Source organism: Ischnura elegans, chromosome 11 (assembly GCF_921293095.1).
Source record: "Ischnura elegans chromosome 11, ioIscEleg1.1, whole genome shotgun sequence".
NCBI lineage: Eukaryota > Metazoa > Arthropoda > Insecta > Odonata > Coenagrionidae > Ischnura > Ischnura elegans.
The window spans coordinates 38485433-38507092 of NC_060256.1; the positions used below are offsets into that span (position 1 = coordinate 38485433).

General features: G+C 45.5%; 1 protein-coding gene across 1 annotated transcript; it reads left to right on the forward strand.

The window, feature by feature from the left end:
* The first annotated feature begins 12541 nt into the window (after window positions 1-12541).
* LOC124167615 lies at window positions 12542-13126 on the forward strand. The gene has a single exon (XM_046545596.1). It carries the CDS (start codon window positions 12542-12544, stop codon window positions 13124-13126), a length of 585 nt encoding a protein of 194 aa, XP_046401552.1.
* Window positions 13127-21660: the final 8534 nt, after the last annotated feature.

The following is a 21660-nucleotide window of genomic DNA, read 5'->3' on the forward strand; positions in this document are numbered from 1 at the left end:
CACAGTATGGAGACATTTAATAACTTCTGGGTGAATTTTATAGATGTTTAGTACTTCAATAAGCCAGGAATGGGGAACAGAGTCAAAAGCTTTTTTGTAATCTATGTAGCAACTGTGTAGGTTCCTATTCTTTTCTTGTATTTGTTTAAGAATAATTGAATCAATTATCAACTGTTCCTTGCAACCTTTGCTTCCTCTGCGACACCCCTTTTGCTCTTCCGTAAAAATGTGGTTCTCATCTATATGGTTGTTGATGACTTCTGTTATGCAAGAGGTGAAAATTTTATAAAATGTTTGTAGACAAGTTATCGGTCTATATTTTGATGGATCGTTACATGCGACTTCTTTTGGCAATAAATATGTTTTACCTTCCATTAAAAAAAACTGGAATATTTTCTGGAAACTTCAAAAATTCGTTTATATATTTCAGTAGATGCTTATGGCAGCTGGTGAATTTTTTGTACCAAAAGTTGTGTATATTATCACTTCCTGGACTTTTCCAGTTATGGATTCGGCTAAGAATTTTTTCCAGAATTTCCATTGTAATAATGGGGGGAAGCATAGTTTCTATGTTTTCCGCTGCTGTTCTTTCATTTCTCATCCAAGGCGCATTTCCATTATGGGATGTATCATTCGACCAAATATTTGACCAAAATTTCTCCACTTCCTGAGAGTTAGAATTACTTAGGTTTTTATTTTCACAAGAAATAGATTTCTTCTGTTTGTTATTGCCCAATGTTCTGTAAAAATTTCGTTGATTATTTTCAAATTGGGAATTCTGTTGTTTTCTTCTTGTGCATTTATTATATCTGTTGAGTCTCATTTTTGTGGCTGCAAGTTTTTGCTTGAGGGTGTCAATAATTTCTTTTATATTTTCATTGGGCTTGTCGTATTGAGTGTGGGAACGGTATTTTATGAATGCCTTCTCAACTTTTTTTTTTAATGATGTACTTGGATTACCAGTCGAAAACTGGATTAAACGTGCAAGGTCTTGTCTTAAGGCATCCACTTTCCGTTCTAATCGGAGTTTCCATTTTGGTTTGCGCCAAATGCGTTCTCCCTTGACCATCGGCGGTCTTGGCTCCTCCCCATTGTTGCCATTACTGCTATTCGGGACAATCCTGCCACCATTGCACAAAACAGCTGTGGCTGCTCCGCAGTATATAAAATCGTGTAGGTCTTGAAATGTTTTTTCATCACTTAAATATACCGGTAATAGTTTTTCATTTATTATACTAATAATTTTTGCAAGCTTGACAGACGATTGTTGTTTGGGTATTCCTGGTTTGCCTGTGGGGTCTAGTCCTCTATACTTGATAAGGCACGTATTGAACTCATCTTCCACACGTTTGTACAGTGCCTCTTCACAAATTGAAGCTTGGTGTTCTATGACAACCGTGTCGATATTATCCTGTTGTTCGCCGCTGATGTTGGTCTCCCCGACGGCCGCGCCTGTTGTCTCGCATTCAAGGTGATTTCCCATTCCTGTGCTTATGTCATGTGAACTATTATCCGTAGCTAGGGAGTCGTAGACTTCTTGTTTTATTTTACTTAGCATGGGCTTTGAGATGAGGTTATTTCTGAATATTGTTCTAATTTGGTCGGATAATCTTTGAGGTGTTACATTACAGTTGGGGTACATTTCTTTGAATTTTTCATGCAGCTTTCCTCGATATGCCGTCATGTCAGTTTCATTATTTGTTACGAAAAAATACATACGCATGATAGAGCAGTTTATTTCATGGTTCCATTTCATGCGCATACGTTTACGGCCAGCTTCAGTGGTCTCAGGAAAAAGTGGATTCTGGGAAGCACTTTCAGCTGTCGCAGCCTGTGTAGGTGTTGGGGTGCTGCTTATGTGGCGGGCTGTATTTTCTTCGGGTCTCCCGGTCAGCACCCGCCTCCTCAGTGCATGACCACCGTCGGTTCGCATACTGTTACCTCCAGCGACGGCTCCAGAGGCACCCTGGCGATCCCCAGGCAGCGGCAGGCCATCCGAGGCTTCCGATTTAGTCTCCATCATTAAGAATGGGTATTGCCTTTTATACCTACGGCCAGGTACAGAGACAGCCGCCCCTAACATGGGGACAAACGCTGACCAGGACGCCGCCCAATATGGGATCAGACGCGCCTGGATTTCGGTTTCCGTTTTGGTCCGCGGGTGGTATTTTATTTCCCACCTACCCTGCATATCTGCCGAGCATTCCCCGATCCGCCACCTGGGGACGCGCCCGATGGGGGACGGAAAACCCCACACGGGTTATTATTTTCTATGAGTTTATACTTCAGAGCTAATTTCTGGTGTATGATGTAACCAAATAACAACCCACCAACTAAAATAAATGACACTCAAAGACTTCACTAAGTTATAGCAGCTGTCTCAGTTCAATTAACGCGGGTGTTCAAATAGATAGGGACATCTCACTGAGGTTCTAATAGACAGTGAATCAGGATGTTCGACGAGTCCCAGAAACGCGGCACTCTGTTGGCTCATCCCTTCCACGCCATAGGAGACAGGAAGATGGATACTGCCCTGAGGGACTCAACAGCAAGATGTGGCCTTAGAAGGATCAAGAACAACGACATGACCCGCTTGGACCAGTTCCTTTGTGACCAGGCAAAGGATAAACTCGGTTTCCGACTAGGCGAGGATGACCTGAATGCGAACTCCCATGTTTTTCCCAAATTGTATCTCAGCGCCCATAAGACCGGTCGGCCTCCTCGGGATGTCCAGATGAAATGTGATCGCATATTAAAAATCATCAAAAGGAATCTGAGGATCCAAGCTGATTATCTTTATAAGAACTCCAAATCTAAAGTGATGTTGGCGGATAAATATCATTTAATGGATAAGATAAAGAACCTCAGTTTGCCCGATTCATTGGTGACTTATATAGGAAATACATGGGATACGGAGAGAATGATTACAAACACTACACTGACGAAGTTTAAGAAATACGACATGGACAACAATATGGCACATCTAAGGGACAAAGCGTATTACCACAGTGCGACTGGAAATTTCTCATGCGTGTGGAACGGGCACCTGGCCATAATCAAACACGAGAATCGGTATCACTTAGTTCCTCAGTCATACTTATTGATGATCCACAATAAATACTGTGACATATTATCAGTACTGATGTACTCCATGATGTGCGACGGGACCTTTTATGAGCACGGTTCATATGAGACAACTAAGTCATTTCTGGATGATTTCGCAACCATGGCTGTGAGATATGGTGACAAATTTTTCCACATAGCCAAATTGATTGAATCGATTGGCACCGGCATCACACTCATGGAAACGGATGGAGCTCTAAACAATCAGTTCCACAACCACATCATAAACAGCCTGATCGAGGATCACGGGATCGACCTGACCGATTCTCCCATATACAGACATATGACAGACAGCAGTTCTCCATTCCGACACGAGTTAATGTGCTTGTCTAAAGTAATGTGTTATTATTATTATTATTATTATTATTATTATTATTATTATTATTATTATTTTAAATCTTTTATCTCTTGCATTATTTACGTTGTTAACCTTTTCTTTTCTCCCTGGGGAGGGATGTAGTATATTGTGAGTGCATTTCATATGTTAGTTGTTTAACGGAATAAAGTTGGACTCCGCCATTTTGGCGGCCGTCCTTGCCCTGCATCCGAACGTGTTGGTCTTCATTTGAGTACACCATAAGCCCGCCGAGAGAAGCTATTTGCAAGTGAACAAAGAGTCTTTTGCTGTTATATTTAGTGTAACTAAATTGTACATGTATCTGCGGGGAAGAAGATTCACCTTATACAGTGACAGAAAGCCAGTGGTGGGAATTTTCAACCCTCAAAGGAAGCTATTGCCAGTCATTATGTCCCCACGAGTGCTCCGTTTGTCTCTCTTCATAACAAATTTGTATTGTATAGACCTGGCTCCCACAATGGGAATGCAGATTTTCATAGCAGGTTGTCCCTGGAAGAGGAAGGAGAGGTTTTATCCCCTGACCCAGCAGGTGTCCTTTTCCTTGAGGAGTCTGCTGTACATCATTCCCAACTGTCAGCTAGTGCCATCGCAGAAGCCACAAGGAAGGATCCTGTGGTGTCGAAGGTCCTGTGCCGAGTCCTACATGGATGGGATTTCTCTGAAAATTCCCCTGACGTGCAGTGGTACCTGAGACGTCCTCCTGGATCCTTGTCAGTGACGAAGGGTTGTCTGTTCAGAGGCAACCGGGTGATAATTCCTCCAACATATCGCCCTCAAGTGTTAGCCATGCTACACCGGGTGCACCAAGGTATTGAACGCACAAAGGGGCTGGCCAGGAATTACGTATGGTGGCCTGGGATCGACGAGTACATTGAATCTTTAATTAAATCTTGCTCCCAATATTCTGCACTGAAAAAATTCCCCTAAGGTACCCACCATTCCATGAAGCGTATCTATGAAGCCATGATCTAGAGTTCGTGTAGATTTTGCTGGCCCAATATTGGGTCAAACATTCGTGATTCTTGTGGATGCAATGTCCAAATTGGTGGAGGTAGCTTCCACTCAGGATTCACTATCATCAAAGACCACTACAGCAAATTTGTGCAGCTGGTTTGCCACTCATGGCTTGCCAGACGATATTGTCATACAATGGACCTGCTAGTAGTAGTAGTAGTATTTGGATTCAGGGTGCGTCGACGGCAAGGTCATTTTGCACCACTGCTGTGCTATTTAATTACAAAAGTTATGTATAAAGTAATCTACTGCATCTGATGTCTTCGTTGAAAGTGTACATAATTAGACTTTATTAAAAATGTTTATTTCTCTGAGAAACCGAAATGTACAGATTAAGTTGGTAGGGTGGTCTCCTAAAAGGGTTTTTAGGTCTCCCCCTAGATTATTTCGTCTTCGCGCTTCGCGGTACTTAACACAATCTAGCATGATGTGTCTAATACTTAATGGACATTTACAATCCCCACATTGGGGAGGTTCCTTCTCTTCAGTAAAGAGATACGCATGGGTCAGGGGGCTGTGCCCTATCCTCAATCGTGTAAGTACTACTTCCTCTCTCCGATTACTACGAGCTGAGGAGGGCCACGCTGCTACCATGTCCTTGATGCCACGGAGCTTGTTATTATTTAGAATCCTCCATGACTCCCTCCATTTTCCAAATACCACGTTTCTTAGACATGCTCGTAAGTCCTCGTGGGGAACCAGCGTTGAGACAAGAACTTCGTTATTCAGAGCTTCCTTGGCCATAGCGTCTGCTATCTCATTCCCGGCTATCCCCTCATGTCCCGGTACCCACAGAAAATGGATATTCAAACCCTTTCTCGAGAGGGTCAGCAGGAGAGAGTGTATTTCTTGCACGATCGGGTGCACGGGTGAGAAGCCAGAGATGGCTTGTAGCGAGCTCCTGGAGTCAGTGCATATGACAAAGGAGCCGCCGTGGTCACCTAGGGCTTCTAGAGCTGTCCTTATGGCATAAAGCTCCGCCGTGTACACACTGCACATCGGGTGAAGCTTTGCTCTGATGTTCCCGTGGATAGGGGAGAACACTGCACATGCACAAGCAGAGTTATCTTTCGAACCGTCAGTGTAAACGGGGGTAAGGTTGGGGTGATTCCATCGGAACATGGCAAACAAACGCTGGTACTCCGAGGGAGTTGTGGAAGACTTCGGTCGAGATCGTGAAAGAATATTCACCACCGGAAAGGGAGTGATCCAAGGGGGGTGTTCCGAGAATGAAACAGGATACACTTCAGGTAGCGTGAATTCGCATCCGCGAATAAAATCGTTAAAACGAACGCTTACTGGTCTGGTTGCTTTAGTCCTTCGGTTAAAAACATTAATAAAACGGGGTTTAAAAAGTAAACTATAACATGGGTGACTCGTATTTGCTAAAATTTTGGAAACGTAGCTACAAAGAAGCCAGGTCCTTCGGTAGCATAGAGGAGGCTCGCCTGCGTCGGTATATATACTGGGAATCGGGCTGGTCCTAAACGCCCCAGTGCATAGTCGCAGACCTGCGTTGTGCACTGAATTAAGTGCTTTCAAATACGTCTCGCGAGCGGACGCATACACGAATGAGCCGTAGTCTAATTTCGACCGCACCAGTGTGCGGTAAAGTAAAATTAAGGTGGTGCGGTCTGCTCCCCAAGATGCGTGGCTTAAAAACTTTAAAATGTTCGAAGACTTCAAACAGTTTACCTTGACAGAATTAATGTGCTCCTTCCAGTTGAGTTTGTGGTCGAGGATCATCCCCAGAAAACGGACTTATTCCACAAATGGGAGGTTTCTACCACCTAGGTGTAACGTGGGATTTACATGGACGCCCCGAGTGCGAGAAAAGTGAACGCACTTTGTTTTCTCCAAAGAGAAAAGGAAGCCGTTATTTTGGGTCCATTTGTGAAGTTTATTGATGGTGAGTTGCGCCATACGCGATGCATTCACGACCCTAGATGATCTGCAGAAAATCGCGAGATCATCCACAAACAGTGACCCTAACACTGGCTCCTTGATGCAGTGAGCTATGTCGTTGATCGCAATAGCGAACAACGTCACGCTCAGAACGGAGCCTTGGGGAACTCCGTTGTCAAGAGGGTAAAAATTTGACAACAACTGTCCCGTCCTTACTTTAAAAACACGGTTGGTTAAAAATTTTTGTATAAAAATGGGCAAACAGCCTCTAAAACCCCACTCGCGTAATACGCGTAGAATCTTACGTCGCCAGACCCGGTCGTAAGCCTTCTCTAAGTCGAAAAATACACCGACTACGTGTTGGCGGAGAAGGAAGGCTTCTTGGATGAAATTTTCAATTCTAACCAAGTGGTCCATTGTGGAACGGTTCCGTCTGAATCCGCATTGTATCCTAGAGAGGAGTTTTCGACGCTCCAGCCACCAAATGAGACGTCGATTTACCATTCGCTCCATTAACTTGCACAGGCAGCTGGTGAGAGAAATCGGCCGGTAAGAATTCGGATCAGCTCGGTCTTTTCCATGTTTTGGGATGGGAACAATGACGGACTCCCGCCAGGACGGAGGAAAATCCCCATTGGCCCAGAGCTGATTAAATGTTTCAAGGATTTCCAGCAACGCCGATTCCGATAGATTTCGGAGGAAGGCATTGTGGATCTCGTCGGGTCCTGGGGACGTGTCGTGGGAGTCTTGGATGGCAGATTTCAGCTCCCAAATGGTAAATGGCATATTGTAGTCTGCCGTTGTTTTAGGCTCCATAAAGGATATAGGGACGTTCTCGAGCCTTTTCTTGAGGATCGCAAAAGAAGGTTCATAGCATTCGTCGCTGCTCACTTTGGCGAGTAATTGGGCGAATACGTTCCCTATGGCAGCTGGAGAAGTGATAACCTTTCCTTCGACTTCTAGGAAGGATATACCTAGATGCTGGCTGCTACCCGATATGCTCCTCACCTTACGCCATACCTGTGCAAGTGGAGTCCTGTGGTTGACACCGGAGACAAAATTCATCCAAGAAATCCTCTTTGCATCCTTTACTACCTGACGCGCTTTCGCTCTTAGTCGCCGAAAAGCGGAGAGATTATTTGCTGTAGGATACTTGTTGAAAATTCGGTGAGCTTTCTTACGTTTTTTAATGGCTTCTGCGCAGGTTTCATTCCACCATGGCACAGCATTTCTTGGAAGGATGCTTCGAGATCGTGGTATGCTAATTTCGGCGGCTTGAATGATGCTGGATGTCAAAAGATTTACGTTTGTTACACAGTCGTTGTTTTTATCCCACACGTAGTTAAAATTTGAGTTAAAAAGATGCCAATCAGCTTTCCGGACAATCCAACAGCCTGGTCTAATAAAATCGGGGTTTAAATTTTGCTCCCTTTTGATTAAAAGGGGAAAGTGATCGCTCCCACTAAGATCCTTATGCACAGAGAGTTTGAGTTTATTGACCAAACTAGTCGATACAATACCCAAGTCAATGGAGGAAGAATCGCCGCTATAAGAGTTAAAACGGGTTTTCTCGCCGTTATTGAGCAAAATTAGGTTAAAATCACTAATAAAACTTGATAAAATACGTCCCCTACGGTTGCACTGTTCCGGGGTGCTTCCCCATAGACGATCGTGAGCATTGAAATCTCCGAGTAAAATAAAAGGCTGAGGTAGCTGATGAACAAGGGATTCTAGATTAAAACGGGTGACGGGTGCACCCTCCGGCAGGTAAACGTTGCACACCGTTATCGCCTCGGGAGCGTGCACCGTCACCGCTACCGCTTGGAACGGTGTGTTAAGATTTATTCGGGAGGTGTAAAGAGCCTCCCGGACAAAAACCGAAACTCCACCATGGGCTCGTTGGCCGCTGGTATCGTCCAATCTAAAAGCGTTAAAATGTTTTAAAAATCCCTTGTCCGTGTCCTTAAAACGTGTTTCCTGCAGACATATACAGGACGGGTTAAAATCTCTGATTAAAATGTCTAGCTCCTCCTTATGCCGATAAAAACCGTTACAGTTCCACTGTATGATAAAAGCCATTAAAAATTGATAAAAGGTAAATAAATAAATAGACTAATTAATTTAAAACTGACAGAGGGAGAGTCAACGCTTAATGCGTCTTCTCTCCTTAGCCTTAGCCCGGATGATTTCTGATTCGGAAATATATTCGTCTTCTTCCATAGACTCTGGTTGGCTACGCGTAGGCGAACCAGATGGACCCGGGGACTGAGATTTTCCACGCCTGCTTTGCGTGGCCACGGTGGGTGTTGTGGTTGGGTTCTTCTTTGAAGAGCCCTGACTAGCATCGTTTTTTTCCGGCGGTGTGCCCTTCTTCGTTGCCGGCTTGGTAGCCTTATCCGGCTTGGCTTGCTTTGCATTCTTAATAGTATGTTCTTCCTTATTTTTCTCTTGCGTGTCTGAATTGTTATTTTTCTCACTATCTACTACGGCAGCATACGAACGGGAGAACGTAGGCGCGATGAGTGTTCTGTATTTCTTTCGTGCTTCTTGATATGGCAGCTTTTCCACGGTCTTTATCTCCATTATTTTTTTCTCTTCTCTCATCTTGGGGCAATCTCGAGAATAAACCGGATGTGATCCCTCGCAATTCACACAGGTTGGTGCAGAGGTGCACGCGTCACCTTCGTGTTTATCTTTGCCACAGCGCGGGCAGGTGGCCTTGCCCTCACATCTGGTAGCGATGTGGCCGAAACGCTGGCATTGAAAACACCGCATGGGGCTAGGAATGAATGGCCTTACGGAAACAGATTCGTATCCCACATAGACCTTGTCAGGAAGTTTGTCACGACAGAAAGTGAGGATGACGGACGTGCTGTTGGTAAGCTCACCGTTCCTCTTTGTCTTTAGACGGCGGCAGTCTATTACACCCTGAGACGCCATCTCACTCTTTATCTCATCTTCAGAGACGTAGAGTAGGTCGTAATGCGAAATGACTCCCCGACATGTATTGAGTGTTTGGTGCACCTGGACCTTAACGGGTATTTCGTTAAATTTTGTCATTTTCAATAACTTTTCGCTTTGTGTTTCGTTGCTGGTTTTAATTAACAGTGATCCATCCCTTAATTTTTTGGCCGATTCTAAGTCACCGGGTATCGCTGCCGACAGAACTCGTCTTATTAGAAAGGGAGATACCTTTGTCAGGGTCTCACCATCATTAGCACATCTCATAACAAGGAATTTCCGACATGCGGTAGACTTACTTTCTCCCCCGCCCACTTCCGGACGGGATCTTTTCGTTGGAGGAAGAAAGTTGTTATCCATGGACTCAAAACAGAAATTCATCCCCTGGGCTCCCCACCCACCACGGAGCCACACATTCGGGACGCCACACCGAGATCCGGTGTGGTCGCCAGGGCTACCCGAGGGATATAGGAACCTTTGATAGGGGATCTCTTTTGGGTTAGAACCTCCAGCGCGGGGGCCCTCCGAACCCACGCACCTTCGGCCGCCCTACGGAGACCCCCATATCTCCAGCACTAACCCGTCCTGGCGTACGCTCGGAAGGAACCGCCAAGCTCCCCAGCCGCCAGGAGCCGATTGACCGAGCTGGGCTCTTCTCGGCCGCCCGTTTTTCGGGGAATCCAGGGCCGAAGTGGGGTGTTGAACTCCGGCCCATACCGGGTTTCCGACGCCCAGCTGGGTGCCGGAGAACTCACCCACCAGGATCCCCTTCTCCCCCTTGTACGGGTCTCCACGCACGGCAAACACGTGGGTGAATCTGGACGCCAGATGTTTCGGCTACTCAGCACAGCAGAGTCACATGCTGTCTGGACGCTATCCTAGCGTACGAAGGGTTTTTTGACGAGGTTGTCTCCCCGGTGGGCTCGGGTCCGTGGGGGCGCGACTCCCCAAAGGAAGAGATTACTCTCTTCCTCCCGTGCGGGGAATGGACCTGCTTTCAGGTCTGAGAAGATGTGAGAATTTTATCACAAAAATGACATTTCCCATTACAAAACTCCTCCTTATAACCCTGCCTCTAATGGGCTAGCAGAAAGGATGTTGCAGACCGTTAAAAGATTACTACTTAAATTGCCTGCCGATGATTGGGAAAAGGAATTAGCCAACATCCTCCTCACATTACGAACTACTCATAATTTCACAGGGTCAGATCCCTCTGAACTGTTGATGGGGAGAGGGTTAAAAACTGTTTTAGACAACCTACATCCACCTAATGTATATTTGAATGAGCAAAAGAAATCTTGCTGGGGAGGAGGGAAGCATCTACGAATTACTTCACTGCTGGGGACAGTTTTTTACAGGAATTATGGATGGGGAGGGCCATGGTTGAAGGGAGCAATTTCTGAAGTTGAGGGTCCTCATAATTTTAAAATTATTTCAGACTCTGGTAATGTTGAGCGTAGGAATGTCAACCAAGTAGAGATGCGTTTTTTGGGGTGCGTCGACAGCAAGGTCATTTGCACCGCTCATAGTTCCCTTACCTTAAGGAAGCTTATTGGGTTCTATTAAGCGCTTTCAACAAAAAAAGGGTATCCCATTGTATGAGGTCACAAGAGTTTAATTATTCCTGTGTTGACGATATATTGCATTACATTATTAATATTATCCAGATTATTACCCAGATTGGTTCGTATATCTTGGTTTCCAACTAGTTCCCTGCGTTCAAGAGAGTATTTTGTACATTCCTCCAGAACGTGTCTCACATGAATTGTGAGGGTTCAAGGCGAACCCTGCTAAGGGTACAACACACCGGGGCCCGGAACCAAGCCCGAGGCTTATACGCCAGGAACGTGTCTCACAGTAAGGAGGCAATGAGGCAAAGGAGGCACAGCTATCACAGCGGGGAGTTGGTTTCTCTTCGGTGAAGAGGTATGCATGTGTGAGCGCGGTATGACCAATTCTAAGCCTAGTGAGGGCGACCTCTTCCCTACGACTATTCCTGGCTGAGGTGGACCAAGCGGTCGTCTCTACTTTGATGTTTCTTAATTTATTGCCAGCGATATTATTCCACACCTCTTGCCATTGCTCCATGCATATTCTTTTCAGTGCGGCTCTTAGATCGTCCGAGGAGATCCCATCGAAATCGATGCTGGTTTTACTAAGTGCCTTCTTCGATGCTGCATCCGCTATCTCATTGCCTCGAATTCCGACGTGCCCCGGGATCCACATGAAAGAAATTGTAACGCCCTTCCTGCTCAAAGAGTAAAGGGTATCTTGTATGGACTGCACCAAGGGATGAGAGGGGTAGTAATCTGAAATGGCACGGAGTGCACTTAAGGAGTCTGAGCAGATTAGATAGGACTTGCGTAAAGATATATTTTCCAGAGCATATTTTATGGCAAGAAGTTCTGCGTTGTATATACTGCAGAGCGGGTTGAGTTTAGCTTGGATCGTGCCGCCATAATAAGGAATGATGGCGCAGGCACAAGCTGATTCGGATTTTGAGCCGTCAGTATAAATGGGTATAAGCCGCGGTTTGCGGTCGAGAACTTCTTTAAAAAGGAGCTTGTACTCCAAATCCAAAGTGGGGGACTTAGCTCCCCGCGCTAAAGAAAAAATAACGTCTGGTCGTGGAATGACCCACGGCGGGTTAGCTGAGCATCCTTGGAGGATGATGTCGGGTAGCCGAAACTCAGCTTCATTCATAAAATTACGATATCCGAATACGAATCCTAATATCGTTGTGGCGGGCGTTCAAATCATAGCGCGCCACTCCCGGAAGGCAGCACCGCCTGGAGGGAGACAGGCGGAAGGCCCTTGGCGCCGGCAGGGTAACGGGACCCTGGGGATTTTGGCGCCCTAGCATACAGAGTAGCGTCCCGGAGTTTAAGGAGAGAGGACTGACTGGAGAGACATACGTGCGTGCCGGCTGAGCGTCAGTGCATTATATACTAGATGTGTTACAGTGCGTTGTAAACTTATTTTTGTTCTTTTGGAGCCAATGAACTCCTATTACATCAATTGGTGTTCGGAGTCTGATTTCGTCTCAATCGCCCGTACTTCGGACCTCTAAAGTGGTGACCACGCCGACGTGATCGTTTTAGGACCACGTGAGTGATAATTTTATCGATTAAGTAGAGTATTTATGCAATTGTGTTTTATAATATTTGTGTCGTGTTCGCGATGGCAGACGGTGATAACCGCGTCGAGCGCATTTCCATGCACGTGCCTCCGTTTTGGCCCGAAGACCCCGCGGTGTGGTTTGCCCAAGTCGAGGGGCAGTTCCACCTGAACGGGATCACGCAGGGTGCCACGAAATTTTATTACATCATGTCTCAACTAGACCAGAAATACGCCGCGGAAGTAAGTGACCTCATTATTTCACCCCCGGCGGATGGAAAATACGCGCGGCTGAAGGAGGAGCTGATACGCCGTCTCACGGCGTCCCAAGAGCAGCGGATTCGGCAACTTCTCGAGCACGAGGAGATAGGAGACCGCAAACCATCGCAATTTTTGCGTCATCTCCGATCCCTCGCCGGCACATCGATTCCCGACACCTTTCTCCGGACGCTGTGGCTCAACCGCCTGCCCGCCCATGTCCACACCATCCTCACGGTGCACCAGGACGCCGACTTGAATGCCCTCGCTGCCTTGGCGGACAGGGTACATGACGTCACGCCAACGCCTCAGGCAGCCAGCACTTCCGCCAACGACGCAGTACTTAAGCGGGTGGAAGATCTTACCCTGCAGGTGGCTACCCTAGATTAGCCAGATGGCCCAAATGACCGCCAGCGTGTCCGCGCAGATCACCGACCCTTCTGCAAATCGCTCTCGCCGGCGATCCCGAGGCAATTCCCGCAGCCGCTCCCGTGCGAACTCCCGTCCCCCATCTAGCGACGGGCTGTGCTGGTATCACGCGAGGTTTGCGGAGAAGGCGCATTGCTGTGAGCCCCCATGTAACTTCGCGGAAAACAAGTAGGGCAGTTGGTAAACGCGGCAACCGACTCCCGCCCTGCTGTCAGCCGCCTTTTCATCACGGACACCACCTCTAAATTACAGTATCTCATCGACACGGGATCCGACTTGAGCGTTTTTCCTCGAACCCAACTCAAAGGTCCCCGCCCAAAACCCGCGTACCAGTTATTCGCCGCGAATGACACGGTCATTGCCACTTACGGCTGGCTTGAGCAGCATCTAAATCTTGGCCTTCGCCGGGAATTTGTGTGGAGATTCGTGGTGGCGGACGTGTCGAAGCCGATCATCGGAGCCGATTTCTAAAAGGCATTACGGACTCCTGGTGGACATCCGTAATCAACGGCTCATCGACAGCACGACTTCTCTGAAGGAAAGCGGCGGCATAGTGCGAAACCCTCTCCCCCACATAAAGGCCGTATGCGTGGGAAACAAATATCATAGTATCCTGGCGGAGTTCCCTAATGTGATCCATCCTGGTGGTGCACCGAGGCAGACATCACATTCCACTGTGCATCACATACGCACCACACCTGGACCACCTATCTCCTGCAAGGCGAGGCGATTGTCAGCCGACAAACTCCGTTTGGCGAAACGGGAATTTGAAACCATGATACGAGATGGAGTGGCACGCCCCTCGGAGAGCTGTTGGGCATCTCCCCTCCACCTAGTGCCCAAAAAGGGAGATGACTGGCGTCCCTGCGGCGATTACCGAGCGCTTAACGCACGGACAATCCCCGATCAGTATCACGTGCCTCACATTGAGGATTTTTCCCATAATCTTCTTGGAAAATCAGTGTTTTCTACTATATATTTAGTGCGGGCGTATCATCCCATTACCCCCGAGGATATCCCAAAAACCGCCATCAAATCTCCGTTCGGGCTCTTCGAGTTCAAATTCATGACGTTTGGCCTTCGCAACGCTGCTCAGACATTTCAGCGATTAATGGATGAGGTGCTTCGAGGATTAGACTTCTGTTTTGCATCTGTAGATGACATTTTCGTTGCTTCCGCATCCGAGGAAGAACACGAAGAGCACCTCCACCAACTGCTCACACGCCTCAATGAGTACGGGGTTGTTATTAATCCATCGAAGCGCGTCTTTGCCCAACCTGTGGTTACATTTTTGGGTTACCGTGTTTCTTGTGACGGTTCGACTCCCTTGCCCGAAAAAGTGAAAGTGATCACCGATTACCCTCTGCCACTAACAATAACAGCACTGAGGCAGTTTTTAGGAACAATAAATTTTTACCGGCGTTTCCTCCCGGGCGAAGCCACCCTCCAAGCTCCCTTAAGTGACTTATTGGGGGGGAAAGTGAAAGGGAAAGACCAAGTGCAATGGACTCCCGAACAAAAGAAATCCTTCGAGGCTTGTAAACAAAGTCTAGTGAAGGGCACTATGCTCGCCCCCCCCTACCCCGAACTACCACTAGCATTATTTACGGATGCATCGGACTTCGCCATCGGCGCCGCCCTTCAGCAGCGCACAACCGACGGTTGGCCACCCTTGAGTTTTTTCTCTAGGAAGCTGACGGCGCCACAAAGGAAGTACAGCCCATATGATCGTGAACTCTTGGCTGTGCACGACGCTATTCGTCATTTCCGTCATGTGATTGAAGGGCGACATTTCATTGTGTTTACTGACCATAAGCCGCTCATTTTTGCGTTCCATCATAAACCCGAAAAGTGCTCCCCAATGCAGTTTCGCTATTTAAGTTACATTAGCCAGTTCACAGGAGATATCCGCCATATCGCTGGCAAAGACAATATTGCTGCGGACACTCTCGCGCGTGGAGGCTGTATCGCCTGCTGTGTCATTTGAAGACCTTGCCAAGGAGCAAGAGGCAGATGAAGAACTAACCGCGCTCCTGCGAACCGGCCCGTCTTCCCTTGTGTTGAGGAAAGTGTGCGCCTGACATTGATGTGACACTCATGTGCGACGTGTCCACCCCCGCTGCCCGCCCCTATGTCCCCGCCCCCCTTCGCAGACGAGTGTTTAACTCCCTCCACAGCCTATCTCACCCGGGAATTAAAGAATCGGCTCGACTCGTCGCTTGTCGGTTTGTTTGGCCCTCAGTGAAGAAGGACTGCAAGGAATGGGCCCCGAATGGCGTGCCATGTCAAAAGAATAAGGTGACGAGGCACGTTAACTCCCCGATAGGTGATTTTCCTACCCCCAGCCACAGGTTCGAGCATGTACATATGGACCTAGTGGGCCCCCTGCCATACTCCGGTGGTTTCCAATATTGCCTTACCTTGGTCGACCGCTACACTCGTTGGCCGGAAGCTTTCCCCATTTCTGATATCTCGGCGGAAACGGTAGCCAAAATATTCTTTCGAGAATGGATTTCGCGTTTTGGCACCCCCCGCCGAATCACCACAGATCAAGGCCGCCAGTTCGAGAGCATCCTCATCCGGAAGCTGGCCGACCTCTCAGGAGCAACACACCTGAGGACAACTGCCTATCATCCTGCCGCCAATGGGCTAGTGGAGCGTCTTCACCGCCAACTGAAGGCAGCCATACACTGCCACGAATCTCAAGGATGGACGGATTTCCCACCAGCGATCCTTTTGGGCCTACTCTCAGCATTTAAGGATGACCTCGGGGCCACCTCCGCGGAGTTGGTATACGGAGAACCACTGACACTCCCTGGCGAATTTCTATCGCCATCGACTGGTCATACATTGGAGGACCAATCCGATTACGTGGTGCAGCTGCGGCGGCACATATCTAAATTGAGCCCCCGGCCCGCATTTCGTCATGGTGAAAGAGCTATTTTTATTTACAAAACCTTGGCTTCCTCCCCTTCTGTCTTTGTCAGAGATGACAGATCCCGCAGCGCCTTACAGCCGCCTTACGAGGGTCCGTTCGAGGTCCTTCAGCGAGGCAGCAAAGGATACGTGCTGCGCATTCGTGGGCGAGAGGTGATGGTCTCCATCGACCGCCTCAAACCCGCTTTCACCGCCGCTAATGACATCACTTCAACGCCTGCAGCTCCACCCATGACCATTCTTCGGCCACTCCGGGACGCCGCAACGCCGACGACTGCCGAAACGACCGAGCAGCCACCATTACCCCAGCCTGACGGGATGGCGCCGGCTGCCGACGGCCGCATCACAAGATCCGGACGAAGGGTCCATTTCCCGGCGCACCTGCGCGATTTCGCCACTTAACTCCCTATGACCACCCAACCTTCAACCCCCTTTCCGTTTCTTTTTTTTTCTCTCTTTCTGTATCATTCCAGATCTCCAGAGCTCTGTCACTGGTGAGGGGGTGGTGTGGCGGGCGTTCAAATCATAGCGCGCCACTCCCGGAAGGCAGCACCGCCTGGAGGGAGACAGGCGGAAGGCCCTTGGCGCCGGCAGGGTAACGGGACCCTGGGGATTTTGGCGCCCTAGCATACAGAGGGCGCGTTCCGAAATTCACTGGCAGTACTGCCAGTGAATTTCGTTCCGAAATCAACTGGCAGCACGGTGCAGTAACGGATGACGTCAGTCGTTTGATGACGTTCCCTACGGTGAACTCTACTGCGGCTACTGCAAGCCGAGAGCAGCAGTAGCGGCAGTAAGCAGACGATTGGCGGTAAAATTTTAACTTGGCGGTGTGTTTTCGTATAGTCATTGCGCGCGCGAGAAGATGCAAGTTATAATAAATGCCTGAGTTATCTCTTCACTGCCACTAAAGAATAAGTGGAAAGGGTAATAAAATGTTTTAGGCATGTATAATATCTACTTCGAGTGACTGAAAAGCTCGAATATCTGCTTTTTAAAAGTAGGGTTCGTGAAGTGTTCAGCAACCGATAAAGATGATTTTTTGGGGGCTGATGGTAAATCAGGCTGCTTTACCGTCTTCTCTTTGAATTATTGGTTCAGTCAAAGTTAAATGTATTCCATCGTTTCTGGATAGATTCTATTTACAGTGGAAAATAGAAATATAACGATGTTGTCTTACTTTTGACGAAGATAATTCAGGTCTTAAATTACTCCTAGTAATCTTTAAAGCCTAATGGAATATGATTTTTGTGAAAAAGTGTTAAAACGACGGTAAATCGTGACTCTATATGGCATTGTTCTAGCTGACAATTCCTAAAAAATTGCCCGAGAATGAAGGTGCTTTACTCTCGAGAAAAGCCTCTTGCAGTGGGCAGGAGCAGCGGCAGTAAGCAGACGGAAGCCGATGTTCACCTGTTTTTGGAACACAACAATCGCCTTGTAAAACACACACAATACAAATAGTACGCTATACGTAGTGTAGTACGCAAGTAAATGAAATATAATGGACTTAATGCTGAATATATTCAAGTAAACTGAGAAAAATAACTTCCACTCATAAATATATATTGGATGTGAAAATGGCCAGTGTTGTGATGCGCGAATGAATTTTTGAAATGAAATATTTGGTTTGCTAATTTCGTGTGATTAACCGATGGTGTCTTGAATAATGTCTCGTTAACTCCAGTTGTAGATAAGAAGTAATCCCTAAAAACTTCAACGCAAGAAACTATAATTAAAATTACGTTTTCCACACATGTATGTCTATCATGTGTTACAGAAATGTATGCATAAACTTTCTTGATTTCTATCAATGCGATGCAACTTTCTTGTTCCATGCCATACCGTTTAATGTGTAAGCATATTCTAAATTCGTCTCCCTTGGCAATCTTCTACCCTAAAACTATACCCTTGTTTTCGTCTGCTTGAATTTCAGCATACTCGCTTAAATTATTTTGCGTCAGTGCATGAAGTACGAAATATAATGTGTAGTAAAGCGTATATTGCCTTTAACTTTTCTTCAATCATGAATATTGAGGGACGGCTAATTAAATCCTGCATCGGTGCCTTGTAAATTGTTCTTGATAATGTTTACGCACTGAAAACCTAACAATGGAAGGCATTTTTCAACCTGATATTGAAGTACTTTTAATTTTAAAGGTCTTACCCCCTATGAAAAAATTGTATAAACCTGTTTCAAAATTTTATACAATTTATACAATTACCATGGTAATTGTATAAATTGTATAAAATTTTGAAACAGGTTTATACAATTTTTTCATTGGGGACGTGTCTCTCCTCGATTGCAATGGATATTTAAAAATATTTCTTTAAGCTGCAATACATCAATTTCGAAGTTCCATGCTTACAACGTATATATTGAATTTACTTTGATAGTGGCATTTGCACGATTCATTATTTCCCGCGAAATTATCACGGCAGCTACTGTTGACCGTTCCGAAATCACTGTCTTGCTTACAGTGGCAGTACTGTTTTCCGTTCCGTTTTGCAGCAGCAGTAGCAGTACTGCCAGTGAATTACGGAACGCGCCCAGAGTAGCGTCCCGGAGTTTAAGGAGAGAGGACTGACTGGAGAGACATACGTGCGTGCCGGCTGAGCGTCAGTACATTATACGAGGTGTGTTCAAAAAATATCGCGACTTTTGTGTTTTTTCAAAAATTATTTATTTATTCATGAATATCTATGAGTTCTTGCCACAGGGTAGAACGGTCAATAAGGAATATTACCTGCAAGTTATGCGCAATTTGCGCGAAGCAATCCGCCAGAAACGCCCGGATTTGTGGAAGAACAAAAATTGGCTTTTGCACCACGATAACGCCCCTGCTCACACATCGTTGCTTGTGCGCGACTTTTTGGCCAAAAACAACACACTAATGATGCCGCAGCCACCGTATTCCCCAGATCTGGCCCCCTGTGACTTTTTCTTGTTCCCTAAACTGAAGAGACCCATGAAAGGACGACGTTACGCTACGATTGACGAGATAAAGACGGCATCGAAGGAGGAGCTGAACAAGATTTAAAAAAATGATTTTTTGAAGTGCTTCGAAGATTGGAAAAACCGTTGGCACAAGTGTATAATATCTCATGGGGATTACTTTGAAGGGGACAAAATAGATATGCATGAATAAATAAATAATTTTTGAAAAAACACAAAAGTCGCGATATTTTTTGAACACACCTCGTATACTAGATGTGTTACAGTGCGTTGTAAACTTATTTTTGTTCTTTTGGAGCCAATAAACTCTCATTACATCAATTGGTGTTCGGAGTCTGATTCTGTCTCAATCGCTCGTACTTCGGACCCCAAAATCGTTGTAAATACTAATCCCAGCTCTGATTTTCCAAAGGTTCAAGCTGCAACTGAGGACTACCCTCATTTTCCAGAAAAAACCACCTGGCTGGGTTGGGCTGATGAGTGGGTGGCTATACAAAATCCTCTGCTCAAAGGGTCTCCGCTCCGCGATAACCCTGGAGGAAGACCCACAGCTACCGAGCAAAATTCATCTCAGCCTCGGAGGACACTTAAACCTCCAGCTCATCTAGATGATTTTGTACTGACCTAAAAGACTTTGTTTTGAGTTGTGATTAATAACTATCATTCATTATGTGTATGCTTTGTTTAATGTGTAACTATTTAGTGTTTTGTATCGTAAAAATAGAGGGGGCAGAGTTATGTGTGTGGTCTGCTGTGTAGTATTACTGTATGTTAGTGATGGGTCGATCATGAACGATTCGATCAAAAAGATTGAATCACTAGGTGAATCAAATGACTCATGATTCATTTCGCTAAACAAGTCGATCATCAATCATCAATCACTCCGACTTCCGGTTTCATATCAATCATCTCGGTTTCCGGTTTGATTCAAAATTTGGAATGACCGATGCTTAATCTCTTTTCGTAAGGGCAGAAATAGTTGTGATAAAATTAAATACTATGTTATGAAGAACTGAATACTTGTGTAATCTTTTTCTTAAATGTTTTCCAGCAGTTATCAGTATTAATAACACCAATACACGTAAAAGGAAAATATTAAGATGACTCCTGTAGGAGAACGTTAAGAAGTAGAAGTTAAAGCTGGTTATATTTTATTGTGCCGTTCATAAAATTATCCTGCAGATCAGATTCATGCATAGTGTGTGGTGTATTTTGTGTTATATTTTGAGATATATAGTTAGAAATTATTCTATTAGTGTTAAGAAACTGTGACAGTTTTGCCTTCCCAAATATTTTCATGACACTACTTCCTTCATTTTTGCAATCTAATTTACTCATCTAGGAATTCACAATTAAAATAGTATATGAAATGATAATATGGATAGCAATCAGCGTTACCAATGCTCTTCGCAGATGAGGCAGTATTTATTCGATTATTCAAAGTGATTTATTACATCCATTGATTGAGTCTTTTCGATATTGATTCCTTTTGAGTCTTTTCAATCATGACTCCTTTGAGTCTTTTCGATCATAGTGATTGAATCTTGATTTGAGTCTTTTCGATCATAGTGATTGAATCTTGATTTGAGTCTTTTCGATCATAGTGATTGAATCAATTGATTGAATCACTTATGTGACTCGAGTCAAAATGATTGAATCACTAAAATGATCGACTTTGCCCATCACTACTGTATGTCAGTTGTTCGTGACTGTGGCGCCACTTGCATGGCATGGTAGGAACTGGAGAATTGAATGCACTCTCGGATTGTAGTCATGGACGAGGACAGATGTGTCCTGTGTGCTGGTGTACCATTCGCATGCCATATTAAAGCGGTTTGTTAACTTACTTAATATACTCTGCAGGTTACAATTACACACTATTCTTAATTATTATAAAACTTATGAGATATAAATAGATTTTTATCCCATGATAAATCTAACTGTTTACATACAGTGTTGTAATCTCTACAAATTCTTATTAGTGGTGAGTTGCAACAATTATGTATATAACAGTTGTTCATAACTAATTTTTATGTTTTTGGTATATCTTTTGTAAAGTGTTTTTTATTAAGTTTTTGAAATGTTTTCCCTTGGGTTATTGGGATAACGTAAATAAATAAATTAAATGATACCGTAAGAAATCATTTAATGCCTTAACTATTTCATTGAAAATCTTGAAGTTAAAAATAAAATATTTGCTGGTATTTTGAAACAGACTGAATTCTATCAGAGAATGATACTTGGACAAAGTAATTAGGTACTTATGTAATTAATTTGTCCAAGTATCATTCTCCAGCTGCCAGGCGAAAACAAAAATGGTTGATTGTTGTGGGCATCTGAACACTGTTCCCATTTTGACAATTTGATGTCTTGTATTAATAGGGCATTTGCCAAGAAGTTAACCTACACCCTTTCAGTCGCCTCTTACGACAAGCAGGGATACTGCGGGAGTATTCTCTATCCCCCAGCCCGCAGGGGTGAAAGCACCATGATGAATACAACTATCCCAGTTTCTGAACCACATCCACTCAAGCAACTAAAAACACTTGAGTTGGGGATCTCAGTCAGGGCAAACTATATCCTTAGCTAGAACTCTGATGGA